This window comes from Pseudorasbora parva, chromosome 7 (assembly GCF_024679245.1).
Source record: "Pseudorasbora parva isolate DD20220531a chromosome 7, ASM2467924v1, whole genome shotgun sequence".
Taxonomy (NCBI): domain Eukaryota; kingdom Metazoa; phylum Chordata; class Actinopteri; order Cypriniformes; family Gobionidae; genus Pseudorasbora; species Pseudorasbora parva.
The window spans coordinates 6687900-6713870 of NC_090178.1; the positions used below are offsets into that span (position 1 = coordinate 6687900).

The window sequence follows — 25971 nt, forward strand, 5'->3', positions numbered from 1 at the left end:
CGGATATTCAGCTCCAACCCTAATCAAACACACTTGAAAGTAATCAAGGTCTTAAGGATTACTAAAGGTACAGGCAGGTGAGTATTTTTTTCAGGTTTGGAGCTAAACTGCAGGAGAGTGGCCCTCCAGGATCAACGTTCCCCATCCCTGTTCTAAAGTATTGACAAAGAAAATGTATTAAAAAAGAATTAATGCAATGTCAATTTGTATATAAAAAATATGGCTACATTTTATTTCTACCATTTAATTATATAAGTACTGAGCGATATTAATTAACTACATGTACACACTATATTGTTAGGGTTGGTCGGAAAACCAGTCAGTATCTGGTGTGAGCACCTTTTGCCTCACGCAGGGCAACACATCTCCTCTGGAATGTTGGTCCACTGCTGTTCAATGGATGTGCGAAGGTGCTGGATATTGGCAGGAACTGGAACACGATCCAGAGCATCCCAAACATGCCCAATGGGTGACATGTCTGGTGAGGATGCTGGTCATGCAAGGACTGGGATGTTTTCAGCTGAGCTTCCAGGATTTGTGTACAGACAGATCGGGGGGAGGAGCGAGTTTTGTGTTTCTGTACACCTGGGAACATGCGCGCCCTTTGAAATAGGAAGTAGAAATAGGCCTTTTGTGTACATTGAAGAAGTTTTAGGTTCAGCTCATGAAAAAAAAGGGCCAAAAACAAAAGTGTTGCGTTTATAATTTTGAAAAGTTACGTTATACTATTAATATGTTACAAATTCCAACGGGACTTTTATTACAAAATTGGACTTTTATCTGTCCATCAGAGGTTATTTCCGGTTAGCGTTCGCTGACTGGGGTTAGATTCCCGCTGCTATATTGACACGTCACGAAGGTCAGGAACGAACTGATGGAAAAATGGCGACCACCTACAACACCTTCAATCTGTGAGTATTAATTCATTACTCCGATACTCATTGATAACTGATTATCGATTAGATTAATCGAAGAGAGATCACTGGTCATCTTTGATATGGTGAAGTCTATAAATAGCCTCCGGAAGCAGCAGTGACTTGCATGTTCAGTGATATACAGGCGCCCTGCGTCTATGGCTGTGTGTCAAAACCTAAGTGAGCTGCCTACCTAGACAGCATTTTTGGGCAGCATTCTATTGAAGTGGTTGTTTAGACAGTAGTTAAAGACATTATTATTCCCCAGAATTGTTTTACTAAGTGGGCAGCTCATTATGTTTAGAGGTAACTGTTACAGCTTTTGCTGATGGTCATCAGTCATAGTGATCAGATTCCAGTCAATTCAGTTCAACTAAAATTGTTTTATTGATGATTAGCAGTACATTACTTGAACCTTTTTGCAATTCAGCTTTCTCATTTTGTTGTTGATGATGTTGCTAGTGTTGATTATACAAAAATGAAACAATAACCCATATCAAGAAATAATTTCAAGTTCTTTGAAAGAAATATACACCGATCTGGCATAACATTATGACAGTGAATAAGACTGGCTGTGTTTTCATCACAGCACCGCTTGTGGGTGGGATATATTAGGTAGCAAGTGAACATTGATCAAAGTTGATGTGTTAGAATCAGGAAAAATGGGCAAGCGTAAGGATTTGAGCGAGTTTGACAAGGACTAAATTCTAATGGCTCGACGACTGGGCAAGAGCATCTCCAAAACTGCAGCTCTTGTGGGGTGTTCCCGGTCTGCAGTGGTCAGTATCTATCAAAAGTGCTCCAAGGAAGAAACAGTGGAGAACCGGCGACAGGGTCATGGGCGGCCAAGGCTCGTTGATGCACTTGGGGAGCGAAGGCTGGCCCGTGTGGTTCGATCAAACAGACGAGCTACTGGAGCTCAAATTGCTCAAGAAGTTAATGGTTCTGATAGAGAGGTGCAGCATAGCTGCAGACCAGTCAGAGTGTACATGCTGACCCCTGTCCACCGCCAAAAAGTGCAAACAGTGGGCATGTGAGCATCAGAACTGGACCACGGAGCAATGGAAGAAGGTGGCCTGGTCTGATGAATTAAGTTTTCTTTTACATCACTTGAATGGTCCCATGTTTCTCGCTTATCTGGGGAACACATGGCACCAGGATGCACTATGGGAAGAAGGCAAGCCGGAGGAGGCAGTGTGATGCTTTGGTCAATGTTCTACTGAGAAGCCTTGGGTCCTGCCATCCATTTGGATGTTACTTTGACATGTACCACCTGGCTTTATTAGAAGCTGTATTCCGTGGAGGCTGTGGCTCTTTCAGCAGGATAATGCTCCTGCCACAAAGCAAAAACAGTGGAGGAATTGTTTAAGGAGCACAACAGTGAGTTTAAGGTGTTGATTTGGCCTCCAAATTCCCTCATCTTGGTGCCAGATACCACAGCGCACCTTCAGGGGTCTAGTGGAGGAAATGCCTGAACGGGTCAGGGCTGTTTTGGCAGCAAAAGGGGGATCAACACAATATTAGGACATAATGTTATGCCTGATTGGTGTATATATTAAGATTATGATGTGATTGATTTTCAGAGGCATATGTGAATGAAATGAATTTAATACGAGCATAAGTGAGTTATTAAGTTATGCCCTGTTATGCCCTGTTACTTAAACTGTATTTTACTACATTGTGCATGAAGTCTAATAAACTTCGCTTTCCTCTCCATTCACAGGCACACAACCCCTGAGAAGTTCTACATAGAAGCCTGTGATGATGGCGTTGGAGACGTCCTCGCCATTGACAGGGTGTCCACAGAAATGACACTGACAGGTACGAAAGGGAACAATTGGATGCTTGAAACCACAACTTGAACACAATTTTTTCTCCTGTAGCGTAGACTTGATGAAAGGACAGACACTGTATCTGTACACTGTAATGGAGTTCTTAGATATGAGACGGAGGAGGCGGGAACCGGCAGACATTTAAAAGACTTATGAAAAATAAAAATAAAAATAAAAAATAAAAAAACGAACGTGCATGCCCTCATGGACGGCTGCCAGGCAGACACATAATAAAACAAACAAAACACAACAGAATATGCAGGCCTGGTCCTCATTCGTCCTTCACTGGTATCGCCACATACACACTGACGGCTTTATCTACTGAAGTGGTGCTGATTAGTCAGGGAGTTGAAAGCTCTTTTGAGGTCACAGAAGCATTTGAATGAATCATGTTTCCCTTATTATTATTTCTTAGTTAAACATCAGCAAAATTGCAAATTCAATTTGGAAATGTGGAAAATATGATACCTTCTGCTATACATAAAAATCGAATATTATCTGAAAAATATACAGCATAGAATAATTAAAATATATAATTTTGAAAATGTTTAATTATTATAATAAAATAATGATCATTATTATATATTATTTTTTACTATTTATTATTATAATACAGTGCAATATAATACAAATATAATTTTCCCCATAACTTTAATCAAAATATCCAGTATATTTAAAATCCTAATAATATTAATGTAACTATCATTAAAAAAATATTCTATTTTTCCTATAATATAATTGATTCAGGCCAATAACCTCAATGTCCTGTCTTCTGTTCTCTTTCAGTGAGGAAGGACGTCCCTCCTTCAGCAGTGACACGACCAATATGTGGCATTATGGGAACCATACGGCTTGTGGCAGGTACGGTCTCTATTCAATATTCAATATCTGTTAAATCTATTACATGTCTATTAGTGTGATTTCAGACATTTATTCTTAATATTAATCTTTGTACATGTTAATGGGTTAATTCACCTTAAAATGAAAATTAAAGCTACACTGTGTAACTTTTTTAGTTTATTCTTAGCTAAAAACACTTAGTTCTTTCAAAAATATATGTGCTTATTAAAGGGGGGGTGAAACACTCAGTTTCAGTCAGTGTCATGTCAATCTTGAGTACCTGTAGAGTAGCATTGCATCCTGCATATCTCCGAAAAGTCTTTATTTTTTTTATAATTATATAAGAAAGATGCGCTGTTCCGAGTCTTTCCGAAAAAAGCCGAGCGGGTGGGGGCGTGTCGTGTGAGCGGAGCTAAATAATGACGTGTGCAGCAGCGCGCTGCTATTGTGTTGAGTCGAGTGCGTCGTAAAGCTGTGTCATCCCTAACAGCGGGAAAAAAACTTTATTCAAAATAAAAATATGGCTTTTAATCAGATACAGCCATACATCTATGATCTGGAATCAGACCCAGAGGCTGCAGTTGAACAGGAGCAGCAGCAAAAACGACTAGAGCAGGACGTCTCTATGTGGTACAAGTTATACACTAACTATATAATATGCTTAGCGACTTGTGTTATTTACATATTTATACTTGAATTATATCGTCGTATTTTTGTCTTTGAAGGTGTACATGTGGGAAGTGCAGTTGTGCACGTGTGTGTGTGTGTTTACGCGTGGTTTGTGTAGACAATTGTAACGTTAGTAAGCGGACTGGTTTTGCACCGCAGGCTAAGTTAGTGTTTACATAGAAAGACACGGAATAGTAGCGCATTTGGATGAAGAAGCGTGCTTATTTAGTTCAACATATTTCCCCACTCTTTGTGTATTGTTGTTTGGAGTGCTTTAACAATACACAAACATAAAGTTACACATATAGTGGCCAGCTAAACAAATGTACACGCACTACACATCGCATGCTCCATTGATCTATTAACTATACGTGATCATGTTTGGGCTACTTGATGAGCATAGGCAAAAACACAGACATTTGAAGCACTCTTACTCACAGCCTGCGGTTCTAACGTTAGGACCTTTATCGTTGGGACTGCTCCATCCTTCAGCATTAGGCGATTGGAAAATCCGGCGTCGAGCTGGGCCTTGTTTATGAAACAGTCGGCACCGAAATGCAGCGAACAGATATAAACATTCGCGCAACTCAGTTGCTGATCCGGAAAAGCAAATTACATCTACTGTTGCCTTAACGCGGGGTTTTGGCGAATCTGTGCAGGACTGTCTTGGTCTGGCAACCAAAAACGCACTTTTTTGGTGACATTGTTATGTGCACATCACCTGTGGAGCAGCCTACGAGCCAGCGCTTTGATGGGGGTAGCCTGTTACTTTCGCTCTCTCCCTCTCTCTCTCTCTCTCCCTCTCTCTCTCTCTCGCGCTTCCGGTAGAATTGTCCGTAAGGCCCATACAAGGAAATTCCGCCCCCATTAACGTCAAAGGGGACGCATGATCTCAAAAAACTTGCCGAAACTTATGACTAACCGGAAGTAGTATTTTTGACAAAGAAATACTCCCATCAAACGTCCACCTTAACTTTTGAAACTTTGTCCATGTTTAGTATGGGATTCCAAGTCTTTAACAGTGTAAAAAGATCAGTATGCATGAAACAGCATTTCACCCCCCCTTTAATGTATATTTACTTCTTTCACGTAATAAAGTATTCTCGTAAGTTTATAATATGCAATTGAAAATACATATGGGTGAGGGGTTCGAATGCCGGTCGCCATGTTGCCCCTCCATCTTGAAAGTACATTAGCCAAAGAGGGACATACCCGTAAATTCAAGCTTCGCCTTTCGCGTTTTAACACTCGATGGCATCGTGTCGAATGTGAAGAGGGGGATTGCCATGTTAATCTTGGACTAAATGGGCCACCGTAGGAGTTGAAGCGAAATCAGAATTGAGAGGAACAGAAACTATTATTCACTGGATGGTCATATACCTTTACACCGCTAGATGGGGGAAAATATCACACAGTGGAGCTTTAAGTCATAATTGACTCACCCTTCTTTCTTTTATGGGCCACAAAAGGACAACTTTAAAAAAAAAAACCTCTTGCACTCATCCATATAATGCCAGTAAATAGTGACCATCAGCATCAAGCTTTAAAAAAATATCACAGAATGATCACATGCAGCATGTGCCATATGTGAGTATATGATAGGGTTTGGTAAAAAAATAAAAAATAAAAAGGAAAATTAATGTATTATTTAACGAAAATCCTGAGCTTTATCTTTTGTGCATGGTTTGTGTTCATGAGACTGTAATGCAGCAGTTCACTCCATCTCACCCAGAAAAAAAATCCAGATTAACAAAAACAAAAACGTGACTAAATACAATCCAATGTACCTTCTTCTTAGAGGTTGTGTTTGTTGTTATCGCATTCACATCTATCATCAGACAAACAAAGTTCTGGTCTGGAGGTATTCAACTCAGTGAAGAAACGACACTGAAGCTTTTTGGGGGATTTCAAGGCATTGTATTTCACATGACGTTTTTGTTCATCTTGATTTTTCACAGCTTCGACAGAGCAAACTGCGATGCTAATAGTTTAACGCGCACGTCACATAGCTGTGCACAGAAGACCAAAGGCCAAGGGCAGGATTTTCATTAAATAATGCATTAAATTGAAATGTGGTTTATTTCATTTTTATGTAATAAAGATGTTGCATCCGTACAAAATGTCATTAAATATATTTTGGGAAAAAACAAAAAACTTAGAATTTCATATGATATACCACCTGAACACATGGAATACATAGCATGTGTCGCAAGGGGCCATCATGTGATACTTTTGAGTCTTTTTTTAGAAAGCTTAATGCTGGTCGCTATTCAGTGGCATTATAAGGACGAGTGTAAGCTGACTTTTTTTTTTTTATTTGAAAGAAGGGCAAATGGTGTTAGAGCAACACCAGGACTTAAAGGGATAGTTCACCCAAAAATGAAAAATCTGTCAATAATTACTCTCATGCCCTCATGTCGTTCCAAACCCGTAAGACTTTCATTCATCTTCAGAACTCAAATGAAGATATTTTTGATTAAATCCGAGAGCTCTGACCCCTCCATAGACAGCAATTTAATGTACACTTTCAATGTCCAGAAAGGCAGTAAAGACATTCTTAAAATCTGGTTAAAATTGGTTTAGAAATAGTTGAATAAAGTCGTTATTTTTGTTTTGTTTTTGTGCATAAAAAGAATTTTCGTCACTTCATAAAATGAAGGTTGAACCACTGGAGTCACATGGACAATTTTAACGATCTGTTTACTGCCTTTCTGGACCTTGAAAGTGTTCATACCTTGAAAGGGTCAGAGAGCTTAAGGATTTAATCAAGAATATCTTCATTTGTGTTCTGAAGATGAATGAAGGTCTTATGGGTTTGCAACGACATGAGGGTGAGTAATTAATGACAGAATTTTCATTTTTGGGTGAACTATCCCTTTAAATTCCAAATTTAATAAAACATTAAAATCAACAGTTGAATCTGTTAACATTTGTTAATGCATTGTGAACTAACATAAACAATTAATAGACAATTAGATTTTTACTAACATTACAAAAGATTAAAAACTGCTATAAAATATTTTGCTTAGTTCGTTAGCTAATGCATACATAAAGTAGTGTAACCTTAATATGCACTGTGAGCTCTGAATGATACTGAGCCCTGCTCTTTCTGTTATTTTCAGGCATGTATCTCATCGTCATTACAAAGAAGAAGAAAGTGGGTGACCTTTTTGGCCACGCGGTCTGGAAAGCAACTGACTTTGACATCATTTCATACAAGAAGACGGTTCTGCATCTGACTGATAATCAGGTGGGTTTGAGGGTTTTCAGTAAGCATGACTGTAATGCGCTTCCTGCTGTCACTGCAGGGAGATGTTATTTTGACTGGATGTTTGCCCACGGTATTTATGGGACTTTTGAGCATTTCTCTTTATTTAAACAGAACCACGATCTTGAACCATGTATACTTTTGTTGCCTTTTCTCAAGAAAAGTTATCTAGGTCACATTTTTCCCCATCAATAAAAAGACGAAAATGACTATATTCATAAAATACAAAATGTGTTCTTTAGACAGGCTTCTTTTTTAAAACAAAATAATATTTTAATGATTTTAGTACATCATGTGACCATATTCTCGACAGGTTTTGTGAGATTCACCCTTTTATAGTTTAGTGTGTCAAATAAATCAAACTTCACTAGAGAAACAATGTGACATTGACATTGTTTTGAAGAAGTCACTTTTGTAGGTAGACATTTTGTTTTGTGTTAAAGCTACACTGTGTAACTTTTTTAGTTTATTCTTAGCTAAAAACACTTAGTTCTTTCAAAAATATATGTGCTCATTAATGTATATTTACTTCTTTTAAGTAATAAAGCATGGGCGTCGGAACCATTGTGTGTGTGTGGGTGGGACAAGACCCACCCACTTTTTAAGACCAATGATATTGGACCCACTCACTTTTATCGTCTCTAATTCAGCACATGTCTGTTTACCTTGACTACCCCTTAACCAAGAAACTTAATAAGAAACTTATTATTAAACACATGTTAAATGCTTTATTTCCCCTTTTCTAATATTTTCTCTTTTTTATTGAAAATAAATACCTTTCCGATCTGATATGTGATGGGGAAAGGGAGTAGAGTGAGTGTGGCAAAAGGCGGATTCGAACCTATATGCTCGATTTGCCTCAACTTTGTGCCATGCGTCTTACCCCTACTCTATCCACAACTTTCCTGCAAGTCTTAGTGGGCGTCGCCATGACACTCGATACTTCCGGTTGACGGTATCTCAGTTCCGGTTTAGCACACGTAACAGTTATGCTGCGTTCACACCAGACGCGAGTGACGCGAATAAATAGTGCAATTTGCGCGTAAACATTTTGAATCCATTCGCTTCATTCACCTTACAACAGACACGAATTTGCGTCATGGGAGGGGCTTCTGCCATGCAGCGGCAGTCGTCAGAAGGACGAGCCGAGTTAAGGCTGCTCTTGTCGGGGTTAATGAGCGATGAGCTCTGTGTCTCACACCTCCGAAACCTTGCTTCCATAAACCATGCAACATAAGCGGACCTGTTTGACATGTTGCCTATACCCTACGCACTCCATCCAATGCCCAACGAGCTTCAAATAAACTCAAGAAATGTGATGTAGAAGTAATATTTGTATTTTAATATTTGTAATTGTTGAAATGTTGTTCATGTAAGACATTGTCATTAGACTTTTTTTAATCAACATGAAAATAGATGCATGAATTTAAGTGCATTGTAATAAAAATGAACATTTCATTGCTGTAAATGTAATTATTGAGTTTATATATCAGTTTATATATATTATATACCTTTTTAAAAACTGCAGTAAAACTGTATAATTTTTTTGCAAGGGGTATGTGTATTGTTTTCAATATTTTACAGATTTAATGTGTTTTAACACCGCTCTAACAGCCTAAAAATAGAGACCTCCACTCCCGCGGGACCCAGCACAACCGAGTGCAGCGCGGGATAATATTTGATGGGTGAATGCGGATGCGGGTGAACAAAATAAATAACAACAAATAAACCTTTATTTATGATTAAATAAAATCGATTTACAGGCGGATGGACGGAAGGTAAATCTTGCGTGGATCATAGGAACAGCCAAGCCTACCACACAGTGGCTAAATGTGTGCACCGCATAACTCGGATGAACCGTTTAGTGCTACAAATATTAGCAAGTTCTTGTAATTCCGTAGTCAGATCCGTGCGACCATCTGGGACATGTGATCATTTTGCCTGAAGCGTTGTTATAAAAGTCTACTCCTGAATCCTGATAATACAACCAAGCGTTTAGCTGATAACAGTAAACCGGAAGTTCGTTACCGGCGTGTTCTACGTTGCCATAGCGATCATGGGACAGGTCAAAGTTCTGGAAAGTTGTGGATAGCCACGATTAGTAATTCAGTGATTTCTGTAATTTTGTCTGGCCCAATCAATCGTTTAGTAAACAGCACTTTCTCTGTCTGGACACGGAGCATAAAAATCATGCAACTTATTCATTATCATTATCTGTGAAACTGTTGATTTCTATGGCAGTTAAATGCATATAGCCTTTTTATTAGACTATTGGTATAGACTGGTTTGAGGTCTTTTTTGGTATAGGAAAGGGATATGGCCTCAAACGCACCATAATGCAGGAAATCACATCTATGAAATCATTTTTTTTATCTGGGTGGAAACCCCCAGACCCCCCGCAAAAGAATTTCCCCACCTATCATATTTTGCCTTAGCCACTACTGACACACCCACTTTTTATTTGCTTCCGACGCCCATGTAATAATATTGAATATTGAAAATACATATGGGTGAGGGGATCGAATGCCGGTCGCCATGTTGCTCCTCCATCTTGAAAGTACATTAGCCAAAGAGAGACATACCCGTAAATTCAAGCTTCACCTTTCACGTTTTAACACTCGATGGCACTTATTGACGAGGTCGAACTGGAAGCCATGTTAATCTTGGATTAAATGGGCCACCGTAGGAGTTAAAACGAAATCAGAATTGAGAGGAACAGAAACTATTATTCACTGGATGGTCATATACCTTTACACCGCTAGATGGGGGAAAATATCACACAGTGGAACTTTAAAGTCCCAGTGAACCGGAACTAGTGAGTTTTCTTCAGTGCTGTGACGCATTTCCAAGTGAAACAGAATATTGAACAGAGGGCAGAGATTTTACCTCGGCGCTCCTCCTCTCCATCTCTCGCTCATAGCAGACAAACGGTAGAGGGGAGTGGTTACGCATTTTAAACCGCAAGCCGTTAAACTGACATCATCGAACGCTGTTTCTGGACCAGAAGTAACTTTTCAGATTTTGATTCAAGATTACTACGGTAAACTATTTTTTTCTGTGTATTTTGTTCACCCTAAGACCTGTAATGTTTCCTAACAAAGTAAATAAGATTGATTTTGATTTCATGAGGACTTTAACATTCTCTTAACATGTGCATTGACTACTATTAGTATGCCATTCATGGCTTTATCTCCTCCAAAAGTGTAAACTTTGAGCCAGCCAGGCACCATCAACATTGAAAGTGGTCCGCTCTGATATGTCAATCTTTTTCTAGCTCAACCAATAGCATGAGTTTGGGGGCGTGGCTACTGTAGCAGGTGGAGCCAGAAGGTGTTTAGCCATTGTGGGACCATGGCTGAGGTGTTGCATGGGAAATGACATTCAGCTTTGTTTACAGAATTCACTGACCTTAAAACATTAAAGAGTTTGTTCAACCAAAAAACCAAGACGACTCTCGTTCATCTTCAGAACACAAATAAATATACATATTACTAATATGTTGATCTTTTTATTGAAAGTAGCGTACTTTTACGTGTTGAGACATGCCTTAACAAGCACCTGTAAGGGCTGTATTTGTAATGTTTGAGTTGGAGGAGGCACAAAGCAAGGTTGTAAAAGTGCAACAAATACACATTTAACCAAGAAAATATTAACATCAAAACCACAAAATGATGTTAAAGATGATGTAGCTTCTGCAACACTAGTGGATTTGTTGCATTGCTTTTAGTCAGCAGAAATAAAAACATTATTCAAGTAAGTTGGGCTGCTTTCTTAAAACATCACCTAAATGCAGCCTAACGTCGAAACTTTGTCTTATTGAAACTAATGTTTCTGTGGACCTTCCAGATGCAAGACAACAAAGCCTTCCTGTCCATGATCAACAGCGTCCTGAATACAGACGGTTTCTTCTTTGCCACGGACTACGACCTGACGCACACGCTACAGCGCTTGGCCAACACCAGCCCAGAGTTTCAAGAGATGACCTTACTGGAGCGGGTGAGAGATTCTCAGTTCCAACATTTACATCCACATTTTCATTTAGCAGACACTTTAATCTAAGCTTAAATCAAAGTCTTGATGGTGTTTTCATCAGACAGACCTTTGTTCAAATTAGGACATTTAATTAGCTTTTACAAACATGCCTTCGAAAAAAAACATTACTGGTGTGCATCTTGAGATAAAACAATGGCACTGACATGACAAGATATATCAGTGCAAGTTGCTTTCAGTTAAAACAGCTCAAACATGCATTTTAGTCTGGGACTAACTTATCTGTGAAACCGGGGGATTATGTATTAGTAAATGTTAAAATGAACTTTTAATTTCATTGTTAGGCCATGTTAAAGCAGCACTAGGTAACTTTTCAACCTTCATAATATATTTTTTAAGACTCTTGTGATGATAAATCGACTTACAATAGGTTGAATGACACGTCTGCCATAGCCTGATGGGGTCTGTATCGTTTTTAATCGTACTTTTAAACTTCGGGTTTCGGGTAGTAACCCGAGAACAAAAAGAACTACAAAATTCGACTGCTTTACGGCATATACGTCTGTGTATATGTATATGTATATGTATATGTATATGTATATGTATATGTATATGTATATGTATATGTGTATATATATATATATATATATATATATATATATATGTATGTATGTATGTATGTATGTATGTATGTATGTGTATATATATATATATATATATATATATATATATATACCACTGTATATATTTTTACAACCCGCCGCGCACCCGCGACCATCAAATAGACATACGGGGTCCGCGGGTTATGAGACGAGCCACGCATCACTAGTTCAGGGCTATCAGGGTTGTCATGTCAACAAATGCATGCGCGATGGCATCCCCTGTTGTAGGATGACAGATCTTACGACAGTAGTTGAGGACATTATTTTTTCCAAACTGTAGGGGGACCCCGAGAGCAAAAGTAGCCAAGTGCGGCTTTAACTAATGTAGTTAAGTTAACTGATGTTCACAAATGGAACCTTATTGTAAAGTGTTACTGTGTGCATTTCATGTTTTTCTTGACCTTGTTAGAATTTGGTGCCTTCATGAGTCATAACAGATGAAACTGTTATTATAGTCTTATTTTATCGTTTTATACAGGCGGATCAGAGATTCGTGTGGAACGGCCACCTTCTCAGAGAATTCATGGCACAGCCTGAGGTAAACGCAAGATAGTTTGAGGTCGAGTTACTATTCTAAGAGTAACTCAGTTAGACTTTGTGTAGAACTCTGTTTCTGGGTCTGATTATATGTGACATTGTATTTTCTCTTGCAGCTTCACAAATTCGTCTACCCGGTTGTTCACGGCTGTATCCTTTAACCAGACAAACATCTCTGACACATTTCAGTCCACATCAACTAATGTGAAATAGAAGTGTCTCTTTGGAGCCTTAAATATTTTGCATATATGAACACAGTTTAGGTGATGCAGTGGTTAAAACTTCTTCATAAGTCACAGTCCAAATAATCTCAGATTAAAAAAAATATATATAGTCCTTAATCTCTGCTCAGTTATCACTATGAAGTCGTGCTGCATCAACGGCAAAATCTTTGACTGGATCATCATTTCCAGGAGGAGCTGCTTCCGTGCGGGTGTCCGCTACTACGTCAGGGGTAACGCTTGTCGGTTCACATCATTGGCTGTTTTTGCTTTATTGCTACTAAATGCTCTCCTCCTCTTCCAGGTATCGATTCCGAGGGTCATGCGGCCAACTTTGTTGAGACCGAACAGATTGTTCAGTATAATGGAGGAAAAGCGTCATTTGTTCAGGTAAGCCTCTGAAATGTCATTCAAATATCAGTTTTCATGCCGTTATGCTGATCCATTTACAGGGTGTCCGCAGGGTTTTAAAAAGTATTAAAAAGTGATAAATCAAAATTGTCAAATTTAAGGCCATTAAAAGTGTTAAATGTGGTCTCATAGGTATTATTTTTTTCCAAATTAGGTATTATTTTTTCAGACTATCAGGTGTCCTATTCTGATTGAAATTCTATCTGCGTTCGCGTTAGTTCGTTTAGATATGGGCTTTAGCATATCTGGGCACATAATCAAAGATCTTTCGTCTCCGTCTCGGCGTATGTTTGATGCTGACGTCATATTCAGTGGTCGTTCGGCATCATCTCAGAACACTGCGCGCTCAACAGAAGTGGCTGGCTTACGTTTTATTTTAAACTTGCTTCAAGGCATATCTTCAACGACTGTCCCCATAAGAGCAATCTTAAACGATTTATATAAAGTCTAAAATGAACAAAAAGAGTTGTGAGAGAATGAGGCGCGATCCATAGACAGTATATAAACAGTGAGATCCGCGTGTCTGTCTGCTCTTAAAGGGACAGCAGCCAATAAAGCTTCCTGTCAGGGAACAGAGAAAATGACTCGCTGCTCTTGACTAAATAACTTTTGTAGCTTTAATAAGGATTAACTCTTTAATTTATAGTTTATGCAGTGCAGACTGCATATAACTTTGATAACTGTATTAAATTTCTGTATATTTCCTAACTGTTAAGACAGGAAGGGCAGTAATAAACATGACATTTATTATGGGTTTATGTTAGCATTGTTTTAAGTTTACTTAAATTAAAAACTGTTATATTTTTGAAGCCTAATAATGAATGTAAAAAAAAAAAAATCAGTAGCTGTATTAATATCAGTAATACTGGCCTTCATTCAGAAAAAGATGCCATTTAAACAAGTATTTAAAATATACTGTCTTTATGTTGTTTCTACATTAATTTGATTAACTGTGAAATTATTATATTAAAAAATTTATTAAAAACGTACAAAAACTTTTTTTAAAATTGCGATTAATCACAGAAAAAATGTGTGATTAATCTAGTTAAAGTTTTTAATCGATTGACAGCACTATTTTTTAGTATTTTGTTAAATTCAACAACTTATCACAGTTATAGAAATGTAATATTTGGCTCAGGTTTTGTTGCTGGAAAAAAAACACTAAATCATTTAATTGCGGAATTACCAATTATTAATGTAAATCAAATGTGTATGCTGTAATGCTTCTCCTAAACCAACCTTTGTGAATGTTGAGATGTATTTTACTGTGTCTGAATGATAACTTATAACAGAGTTCCTCCTGGTGTCGATTATAAATCTATTCTTTTTTGTATGTTATATATGTCAAAATCTGTGTAAATAATAGAAAGGTCCCTGATTAACACTTGCAATTCAGTGTCGTGATGGTTTTAAAAAATATTCTGAAGGTAGTAAAAAAGGTATTAAAAAGTAGTAAATTTAACTTAAGGATTGCTGTATATACCCTGATTTAGTTTTTCACAATTCTGCCAGTACTGGATCTTTCCAGTCGGCTCTCTGATGTTTCGATCAGTTAATCAGCCAGTTTTTGTCAATAAAGGGGAGATGCGTTAGTCAAGGAAACGGATAGGAGTGGAAAATTCTGTGTGTGGTCTACTGACGACATGCAAATTAAAGAACACAGGAAGGTGGATCATTTCTATTTACATGAACAACACTATCTACCAGTTAGCACCTGTTTTTTTGGGATGGCGCTAAATAATGGCGCTAACTCCAGTAAATTGACGAGCACAAACCTTAGGAAATCACCTTGCATGATTAATTTAAATACTCTCCTCACATATGCATATGCAATAATGTCAGCTGCAAAATAACTGTCAATACCTTTTGAGTGCTCATTTTTCACTGCATGCTGTAGTTTTTTATCACTAAAAGTGGGTTTGTGCTGGCACAAGCTGTTAATAAATCTAGCCCTTAGTTTTGGAGTGAATCTACATGGTACATTAAACTGTTTTATTCCAAACAAAATTATGATATTTTTATACTTTATATAAACTTTTAGTAACCATGTTATCTTTATGGGATCACTCCTAAATGTCTGTCTGTTGGGTCGATTCTCAAGGGTACAAAAGCAAACAGCATCTGTGGGCAGCAGAGATCAGTGTCATGGTGGTTTGATGAATCATGAACCACAGATAGCAAATAAATACCCGCTTGTTTTTGATCTGTGAATCCATGAATAGATATTCAGCCGTACAACGTCATACTTTAAAAAACAAAACAGATTCAGACCCTGAGGTTTCCTTTTCCCACAGTCGGGACAGAAAACTTTCCGTAATGTTGCTTGGTTTTTGTTTTATTTTTCTTGCATTTGTCTCCACTCTGAATGTGGATTGCTAGTTTTACTAGTGTCATATGTGGAGAAGGAATCACAATGTTTCTTATAAGACAAAGTTGTGCTTTTGTTTTGAAATCTGCTAATATCCAGTACATCTCTGTAATCTTTGTCCACAGACTCGAGGCTCTATCCCGTTCTACTGGTCTCAGAGGCCGAACCTCAAGTACAAACCAAAACCACAGATCAGCAAAAGCATCAACCATGTGAGATGCCTGCTTTACTTTTCTTTCTTGTTTTGTTTTGTTCTAGGGTCAGTGATGAATAAAGATATGTTCATGATGGTTTAATACGGTTTTTAACATTTGGTGGTGTCATTCTATAATAAGGTCTCATTTGTTTGTATTAAAGCAATAGCTAATATGACACAAAACAATGAGCAATATATTCATCTTTGTTAATCTTAGTTACTAAAAATACAATTGACCATTGTGAGTTCACAGGGCATGAACGAATTTTATCATGTATAACAATAATGTTTATTTTAAACTAAGGTAGTGAACTAATGTTCGCAAATAAAACCGAAAATCTTTTATAACTTTATAACAACTTTATTTTTTTTTTATATAAATTGAAAAATCAAATCATATTAAATCAGATAGGTTGACATTTAAATATTTTAAATAATATCAAATTTATATAAAAAAATTATAAAAGTCATTAAGGTATTGAGATTGTTTATTTAAAAAAAAATGTAATTCTGAAAACTTGTCTATTATAGACGAGGTACATTGTCAGTATATATTCTGTGTGTACATGTAAAATGTGTGTGTAGAGAGATTAATTAATATAATGGTATTAATAGAGCTATCCATGTTGTCTTTAATTCTTAAACACTAATCTCAAGTGTGTTAATATTTATCTTCTATTTTGAAATGTAATTTCTGTGTCAAGAAAAGTTAAAAAAAAAAAAGAGATTAGCCGTTTTAAATTGTTTATAGTAATCATTCTGCCATTGTTGTGTGTCTTCATCTGTGTACCGCTTCTCCTCTCACAGCTGGATGGTTTCCAGAGACATTTCGACTCTCAGATCATCACGTACGGCAAACAAGTGATTCTGAACCTGGTACGTTGCCTATATTTGCTCCGTTCACGCTGAGGTGTCGCTCCTAGGCTGTAAATATCTCATTAAGATCTCTTTATTCTCCAGGTAAATCAGAAAGGCTCAGAAAAGCCGCTGGAACAGGCCTTTGCTAAGATGGTGGGCAGTCTGGGCAACGGCATGATCAAGTGAGTTGATCAGAAAAATCTCATAAAGCACTGATACTGATCCACAAATGTCCAACTCAGACTGTGTTCATCTGCAGGTACATCGCGTTTGACTTTCACAAGGAGTGCAGCCGTATGAGGTGGCATCGCCTGCAGATCCTGGTGGACATGGTGGCGGAAAGGCAGGATGAGTTTGGGTATGTGGATTTTGTATAGAAAGAGCTTTTTATCTGTTATAATCTGCTGCTCCTGGGCATAATTTGAATGCTCTTATTTGTTCATTTTTTCAACAGCTACTTCCTGGTGGATTCAGACGGATCGGTCCAAATTCAGCAGGAAGGGACGTTCCGAAGCAATTGCATGGACTGTCTGGACCGAACCAATGTCATCCAGAGTCTGCTGGCCCGTCGCTCGCTGCAGTCGCAGTTAGAGGTGTGTGTGATGAGAGTATTTATATCCTCCATGTGCCAAAATTCACATTGAATTAGGGGTGTGCATGGCCAAAAGACAGTCGCTGTTTGGATTTAACTAGTCAAATGCTTAAGAGTCTATGATTGGATCATTATTGCAGTGATTATTATGTTTCTAGCATATTTATTTAACAGGGACCATACACAAGACAAATGTTGTGCCAGAGTTAGCTAAAATAGCTCATTTGCATCTGTGGTCCAGATATGTTATGTTTGGCATCAGTTCTTTTAAAGGGTTAGTTCACCAAAAATGAAATTTATATCATTAATGACTCGCCCTAATGTCGTTCCTCACCCGTAAGACCTCCGTTCATCTTCAGAACACAATTTAAGATATTTTATATTTTGTCAGAGAGCGTATGCAAGTGAATGCACACTTTACTGTCCATGTCCAGAAAGGGAATAAAAACTTCATCAAAGTAGTCCATATGAGACATCAGTTAGTTCATTAGAATCTCTTGACGCATCAAAAATATATTTTGGTCCAAAAATAGCAAAACCTACGACTTTATTCAGCATTGTCTTCTCTTCTGCGTTTGTTTTCACTCCTTAAATAAAGATTCAAACTGTTATGAATCATCGGATTGATTCATGATTCGGATCCCCAATGTCACATGATTTCAGCAGTTTGACACGTGATTCGGATCATGAATCAATCCGCTTTGATGATGGTTTTATTTCCTTTCTGGACATGGACAGTATAGGTCTCAAACTCAAATTACCCGGGTCCCGGGGGCCACTGGAAGTAGACTCTGGGTCAGGCTGGGCCGCATCAACTCCCAATGTTTTTTTTATTTATATTGCCAATATTTTTGAGATTTTTGGATCTGATTATCCTTCGTCCTTCGCACCTATCTATTACCAACAGGTATGTGATGATAATTGTGTGCTAATAAATATGGCCAATAGAAATTAAATCATTATGTAATACTGAAATAATATATTTTTTTATTTTTATTTAAAATAATAGACTAATTCAAAGCAAGCTGTGCACCTATATGAACTCTCTCATATACACACACACGAAGTGAGGCATAAAGCGCGGCACAGGCACACGCAACGACTCCGCCAAAAATGGTTTTCAGAGCAACGCGCGGGCCACACTAACACTAAACTTTGATGTCAAGTAGGGGGCCACAAAATATTATCCTGCGGGCCGCAAGTGGCCCGTGGGCCGTGAGATTGAGACCCCTGCTCTAGACGTAATGGAGAGGTTCAATATATACCCAGGCTCATCTGAATCCACAGGTTGAAGGAATCTGTAGACAGAACAAGACAGAAACAACAATTCCTCCCACTAGAGGGCAGACAAAGCATTAAGACATCAACTACATGCACATGTAACACTCAGACTGAATATAAAATATCTTAAACTGTTTTATGAAGATGAACGGAGGTCTTACGGGTGTGGAACGACATTAGGGTGAGTCATTAATGACATCATTTTTGTGAACCAACCCTTTAACCGTCATTGGAGTGTGTAGCTTTTCATTTCTTAAACAACCATGTAGGAAGACACATCATGGACATATTCCAGGACAACAGTGTCAAGATAAATGTAATTTCCATCAAGAGGTGCATGAATTTTTGGTCCAGATCTTGTATTGCCAATGCAAGAGTCCATCACTCTGTAAAGTCTCATCCCAAAGACTTTCAGTGAATTTAAGATCTGGACTCAGAGGTGAGAATGATTCTTCATGCTCCTCACAGCCATTCTTTCACAGTCTGAGCTGATGAATCTTCACATTGTGATCCAGGAATATGGCCATGATGTGTCTATCTGGTTGTTTGAGAAATGTAAAGCTATACACACTCCACATCAATGAGGGTTGAAGAACTGTTGCCAGACATATAACCCACAAAATCATAATCACTTATCAAATCATAGACTCTTAAGCATGTGCCTATTTAAATCCAAACAGCAACTTTTTTTTTTGGCTGGGCAGTGTTTATAGCGAATATCACCAAAATATGGAAATATATCAAGAAATATAGCTATACTTCCTAGACCAGTGGTTCTTAAACTGGAGTATGTGTGGTGACAGAAGGGGTACACGAACAAAACGAGGTTTGCCATTTATTTAATTCTACCCACCCTTAAAATAGGCCTCCTTTATAAAAGTTTTAAAAAGGGATTTAGCACTTACTAGCATCAAGTAATGTGACCCTGGACCACAAAAACACTCATAAGGCTCAATTTAGTAAAAAAAAAAAAAAAAAAAAAAAAACATTAATACATCATTTGAATGCTAAATAAATAAACTTTCCATTGATGTATGGTTTGTTAGGAATCTGAGGGTGCAAAAAATTGAAATATTGAGAAAAACGCCTGTAAAGGTGTCCAAATGAAGTCCTGAGCAATGCATATAATTAATAATAATAAAAAAGTATATATTTGCTATAGGAAATGTACAAAATATCTTCATGATCTTTTCTAATGATTTTTGGAAAAATGTATACTTTTGACCCATACAATGTAATGTTTTGTTGGCTTTTGGCTTCATATACCCGTGCGACTTATGACCAGGTCCAGGGTCCGGTATATAGACAGAGACTGCTTACAGATCGATTTAAGATTTGCAAAAACATATACCCTGTGTGAGTTGTAGCTTTTAATGTTGATCATTTTTCCCAAACACAATTGCAGTGACATTGATGTTATAAAACAGTTCAACCAACAAAATAGTTACCTTTAAGTGATGTACATTTTAAACACAGTACTGTTTTCTCTACTTTGCAACAGAGTAAGTTCCAACGAAAACCACAGCAGAACTACAACACAGGTGTTTCGTGAACGAATCTGCGGCTTTGAGCAAACTGTTTATTAGTCAAAGCCACATGCTTTACTTACCGTCACCTACTGGAGGTTTTAGTTTAATAGTTATTGCATATTTCTCTATTGAGCTTTATTTAAAGCATTATTTATTTTATAAAGTTAAAAACATGCACAGGAAAAACTGCAGTCGATGGATGAGAGGGGGTACGCAGAAGGATGTTAAATGACTCTTTAACGCAACTCTAAAAAGTTTGGGAGCCACTGCCATAGACCAACGGCATTATTTGTGGTCTATTTTGCCAGATAAGAAATGATATGTTTGAAATGTGTGTAATCTCTTCTAAAAGATGATTTTGTCAGCTTATATGAGTATGCAAACGTGTAAATCTGTCTGTTTGCTGTGAGGTTACCTCATGTTTTATGTCTTGTGTATGTATAGAGGATGGGTGTTTTACATGTTGGGCAGCGGATTGAAGAACAGGCAGATTTTGAAAAAATATACAAGAATGGTAAGCAAACGCTAATGCTGATATTCAATAACCTGGTGATGCGAGACTCTCATTTATACTCTTTCTGCTTCTGCTTTTCTTGTTTTTTATTCCCTGCAGCATGGGCGGATAACGCCAATGCGTGTGCCAAACAGTACGCTGGCACAGGAGCCCTGAAGACTGACTTCACACGGTAAGCGGCCCGTATTCTGCTCTGCTTGTGTCTGGAGTAAATGTTGGGAGGGATTGTAGAAGATGATTGGTGCTCTGTGTCCTCAGGACAGGAAAGAGAACACATTGGGGTTTGCTGATGGACGGATGGAACTCCATGATCAGATACTACAAGAACAACTTCTCGGATGGGTTCAGACAGGTGAGACTCACGTGGACAAACCAGTTCTTTAATTTGTCTTAAATACATATTTTGCATGAAGCTAGATTATTTATTTTTTAATCTGAGGCTCTGTTCTTTATATATATATATATATATATATATATATATTAGGGCCGGGACTTTAACGCGTTAATTAAGATTAATTAACTACGGGACTTTAACGCGTTAATTAATTACGCAAAAAAAAAAAAAAAAATTAATCGCACTTATTTTTGCCCCGCGGAACGTTTTTCAATGAATGAGTTTTGACGGACCGATTATACTGGAACACCAACTAGCGCTCATGAGTTACGACAACAACCATGAAAACAACAAACCATAGTGAACATGAACGAAGAAGCTGATGAGACCGCTTTGCTTGGCCCCGTGGATGGGAAATTTAGTTTTAAAAAACGAAATGATGGAAGCGTCGACAAGAGCATGGTTGTGTGCAAGCTATACAACAGGGGTATCCAAAGTCGGTCCTGGAGGGCCACTGACGTCCTGCAGATTTTAGCTCCAGCTTGCCTCAATACACTGCTAAAGTTTCTAGTATGCCTAATAAGACCTTAATGAGCTGGTACAGGTGTGTTTAATTGGGGTTAGAGCTAAACTCAGCAGAACAGTCCCTGCGTCCCAATTCGCATACTATCCATCCTAAATAGTATTCGAAAATAGAATTAGTATGTCCCAAATCGTAGTATGTTGAAAAGAGTATTCCAAAGATTCCCGGATGGTTTACTATTTCCGGTCCGAATTCACAGTATGGATCGATGGGCACTCTAACGGCTGATATTGCCCACAACCCATTGCGAGTTGGCCGAGGATTCGATTAGAACTACAAACGCGGATAAAAAGCGTTAAAAAACTACAAACATGACGGATGTGCGAGTTCGACGGTTAAGTAGAGAAGTTTAGATAAAGGGGTTTGAGTGACCAACTATCAATATTTAACCTGACAAAAATATATTTATTCAGTGTTGTCACATTATATTTCACCCGCAGCAGCATTGAGAACTTTTGAAATGACACGTTTGGCCATTAACTTTTAAATGCATCATTATATTTAAACTGTAAATACATGAGGAGAGTCTCTGCATTAAAGACCCACAAATGGCAGATCAACGAGCGGCTACATTTCTCTCCGATACGGTAGGAGATTAAACTGAATGTGAAGGATTTGAACTGTGACGAATCTGACGATGATTGACAGGGCAGATAAACGGTGACGGGATGCACGTAACTAAGCGACAGAGTCCGTTAAAGATGGCGAAGTAGTATGTCCCGAAGCTTGCATACTTTTCTGCTACACACTCAAAAGTATATACTTTTTCTTCACAAAAAGAGTACATACTTTTAGGACGTAGTATAAGTAGGCGAATTGGGACGCAGCAAGTGGCCCTCCAGGAGCAGGATTGGACACCCCTGCTATACAACAAGGAATTAGCGTAACGTTATCACCGCAGCACATCGAGCCTCAAATATCACAAATATGCTTTTGCTACACTTAATGGCAAACATTGCACTGGTCTGCTGGACTGAAATAAATAAACAATATTTTGTTGATTAAGCTTATGTATTCAGTCATTATTCAATGGTATACTAAAAATACATGTAAAAAATTACTTCTCATTGTTCTCAGGTAAAATATTTATATGCGATTAAAATGCGATTAATTTCGATTAATTAATTACAAAGCCTCTAATTAATTAGATTAATTTTTTTAATCGAGTCCCGGCCCTAATATATATATATATATATATATATATATATATATATATATATATATATATATATATATATATTAGGGCCGGGACTCGATTAAAAAAATTAATCTAATTAATTAGAGGCTTTGTAATTAATTAATCGAAATTAATCGATTAATTTCAATAAATTTTTAGTATACCATTGAATAATGACTGAATACATACGCTTAATCAACAAAATATTGTTAATTATTTCAGTCCAGCAGACCAGTGCAATGTTTGCCATTAAGTGTAGCGAAAGCATATTTGTGATATTTGAGGCTCGATGTGCTGCGGTGAATTCCTTGTTGTATAGCTTGCACACAACCATGCTCTTGTCGACGCTTCCATCCTTTCGTTTTTTTAAACAAAATTTCCCATCCACGGGGCCAAGCAAAGCAGTCTCATCAGCTTCTTCGTTCATGTTCACTCATGGGGTGCGTCTCAATCAGCTCCCTAGTCCACTAGTCAGGGCACTGATCAGGGAGTCAGCCCATTGACTTATGTCCTGATCAGTGCCCTGACTAGTGGACTAGGGAGCTGATTGAGACGCACCCATGGTTTGTTGTTGTCGTGACTCCGGAGCGCTAGTTGGTGTTGCAGTATAATCGGTCCGTCGAAACTCATTCATTGAAAAACGTTCCGCGGTGCAAAAATAAGTGTGGTTACATTTTTTTTTTTTTTGCGTAATTAATTAACGCGTTAAAGTCACGTAATTAATTAATCTTAATTAACGCGTTAAAGTCCCGGCCCTAATATATATAAATAAAAATATATTTTGTGTTCAGATATTCATAAAACAAAATATTCTATAATCATGAATTCTATGAATCATCTCAGTTTGGAAAACCCTCATAGAATCAGTAGCAAAGGCACTTCAGTAGACAGATGTATTGTGTTTAATGTCTTTGCTGATATGGAGGTTAATGCTGTTTATCATTTTCATTTTTTCTCCAGGACTCCATTGACCTGTTCTTGGGGAACTATGCTGTGGAAGAAGCGGATATAAACACTCCTCTGCACGAGCCCAAAGACTGGAAGTTCCTCACGGTAAGAACAAGATTAGAGCTGTGAACCCAGAGGAAACTAAATGAGCTTTTCAACCAGGGCCAGATTCATGTGTGTATCCTAGTGTCCCTGGAGGCCTGTACACACTGACACTCTGCTTGTCCAGGATGTCTTTAGCCATTGCACAGCAGCTCTCATTATTTGAAAGTTTTTTTTTACCCCTAATGTTTTTAGCAGCAGAATGCAACAGAACCATATGCGGGATTATTAAACCCCACCTTCTTTTTTAAATCCACTCAGACTCTTGTTGATTGGATGTTGAGATGTGGGCGTGACACCCATTGACAGATTGAGCCAAGACCCTGACCTATTTTTTCTTTTCAATAATCTGTTGCACTACAATGTTCCAATATGGGGGGGGGGGGGGGGGGGGGGAATCTGTCACTACTTTCGTTTATTCTCAACGTTGTACACTTTGAATCATTATTAATTTTGTCAAAAGGCTGAAAATAATTACAATCGGAGCTAATGTTTTTTCCCCTCATTTTCAGCTGCCGATCATCATGGTGGTTGCCTTCTCAATGTGCATCATATGTCTCCTTATGGCTGGTAAGACACTGATCAACATTATCATTAAAATGAAGGCAGGACACTACAGTCAAAACCAAGTTTTGAGATTTTGAACTATTTTGCTTTTATACCATGTCTTCTCTCAGAATAATGGAAAGGAATCATCCTCAATACACACTGAAGTGTTTATTTTAATGCACTTTGCATCTGTAGATTTTAATAACAATATACTTCTTTACAGCTGCTGAAGGGGAGATTTCTAACTGGCTTTACATACACCAAACTTTACACTTTTATTCATATCTAAGGTTTCTTTATATATCATTCACAAACATTTTATTGCTAATATGGTGAAATGCATTGATTTTCTGATTGTCTACAGTATTTTCTGATTTATGGAGTGATACAATAAGAGGTCTGAAATCCCCTTTAGGATAAACCCAGAATCAAAACTTTGTTGACAGGTTTTAACAATGTTAAGATTTCTGCTCTATGTCCAAAAAAAATTCAAATATGTGCATATTGCATTAGTTAATGCCTTATTTGCATTTTTAAAAACTTTTCAGAAATCTTACAATGCAGGTTTTTTTTGTCCTTATTGTAATTAATAATATTAATAATCTAATATTTGAATTGATATTAGTGCCTGTGGGAACGGTTGTTCATTCTCCTTGTTTTGCGCAGGCGACACCTGGACGGAGACTCTGGCGTACGTGTTGTTCTGGGGCTCGGCGAGTGTCGTGACCGGCGGCGTGATCCTCTTCAACGGCCGGGACTTCGTCGACGCACCCAAACTGGTGCAGAAGGAGAAGATGGACTGAACCTGCGTGTGTGGGAAGCAGCTTGGTCCCACCGAGTCTTCATCCTCATCCTCAGTCCTGTCTTACTCTCAGCTTCACCGGGCCTGGAGCCTGTACTGACGCCGCACAGCGAGGAGGAAGAGGATGAAGGCCGGGGGCCGGACGGGACCGAATGCGCAAGGACGCAACCAAAACCCGCTGCTCTCCACACGAGGACCGTATCACCCGGGACCATCTCACAGATATCCCATAATTCCACCTGCATATAGGCAGCTTTACGGGCGCTGGAAAAATCAAGCACCTTTAGACTTGACCATGAGGTTCTCGGCCCCGTCCTCATGGTCTACACGTCCCAACGGCATTTTCAAACCATACACGCCTACCGATATTCCACCGGCTATTCACAACTCGCAGCTCTCAGACTGTTTGTGTAAAACCAAACGCGTTTATATCGCATCTGCCGTCACATCAAAATCATTGTCTTGTTTTCTAATAAAGATACAGTATGTGCACGATTATCACTTTACCATAACCTTTGTTAACGTGAACTAAATACTTCTAAATCAATTATTAATCTTAGTCAATTTAGTACATTTTTAAAACACAAAGTTATTTGTTAACATAAGTTAATGCTGTGAACGAACATGTTATCTAGCATTAACTAAACATTGTCACTGTTAGTTCACGTTGGTTAAGACAGGAAAATATTAACTGGGAAGTTTTACAAATGTTTAATGATCTCTCACGTTTAAGTTCTGTATGTTAGCATTGACAGATGCTATTGTTCATTGCATTATTAATGTGTGTGTGTGTG

General features: G+C 38.0%; 1 protein-coding gene across 1 annotated transcript; it reads left to right on the forward strand.

Annotated features, from left to right (window-relative positions):
* Positions 1-794: 794 nt before the first annotated feature.
* Positions 795-25675, forward strand: sacm1lb (SAC1 like phosphatidylinositide phosphatase b). The gene is made up of 20 exons (XM_067447895.1): positions 795-911; positions 2638-2735; positions 3533-3607; positions 7378-7505; positions 11370-11519; positions 12654-12713; positions 12829-12862; positions 13065-13166; positions 13238-13323; positions 15838-15924; positions 16716-16784; positions 16869-16948; positions 17026-17124; positions 17221-17359; positions 20613-20682; positions 20782-20854; positions 20941-21034; positions 23737-23829; positions 24339-24396; positions 25042-25675. Exons 1-20 carry the CDS (start codon positions 883-885, stop codon positions 25176-25178), a joined length of 1761 nt encoding a protein of 586 aa, XP_067303996.1. The 5' UTR covers positions 795-882; the 3' UTR covers positions 25179-25675.
* Positions 25676-25971: the final 296 nt, after the last annotated feature.

Bases quoted from the DNA above. Each gene is read 5' to 3' on its own strand.
- sacm1lb (XM_067447895.1), top strand. From the start codon at position 883: ATGGCGACCACCTACAACACCTTCAATCT. The intron at 16,785-16,868 runs GTACGTTGCCTA...TTTATTCTCCAG, and splicing joins AACAAGTGATTCTGAACCTG to GTAAATCAGAAAGGCTCAGA. The intron at 20,683-20,781 runs GTAAGCAAACGC...TATTCCCTGCAG, and splicing joins TGAAAAAATATACAAGAATG to CATGGGCGGATAACGCCAAT.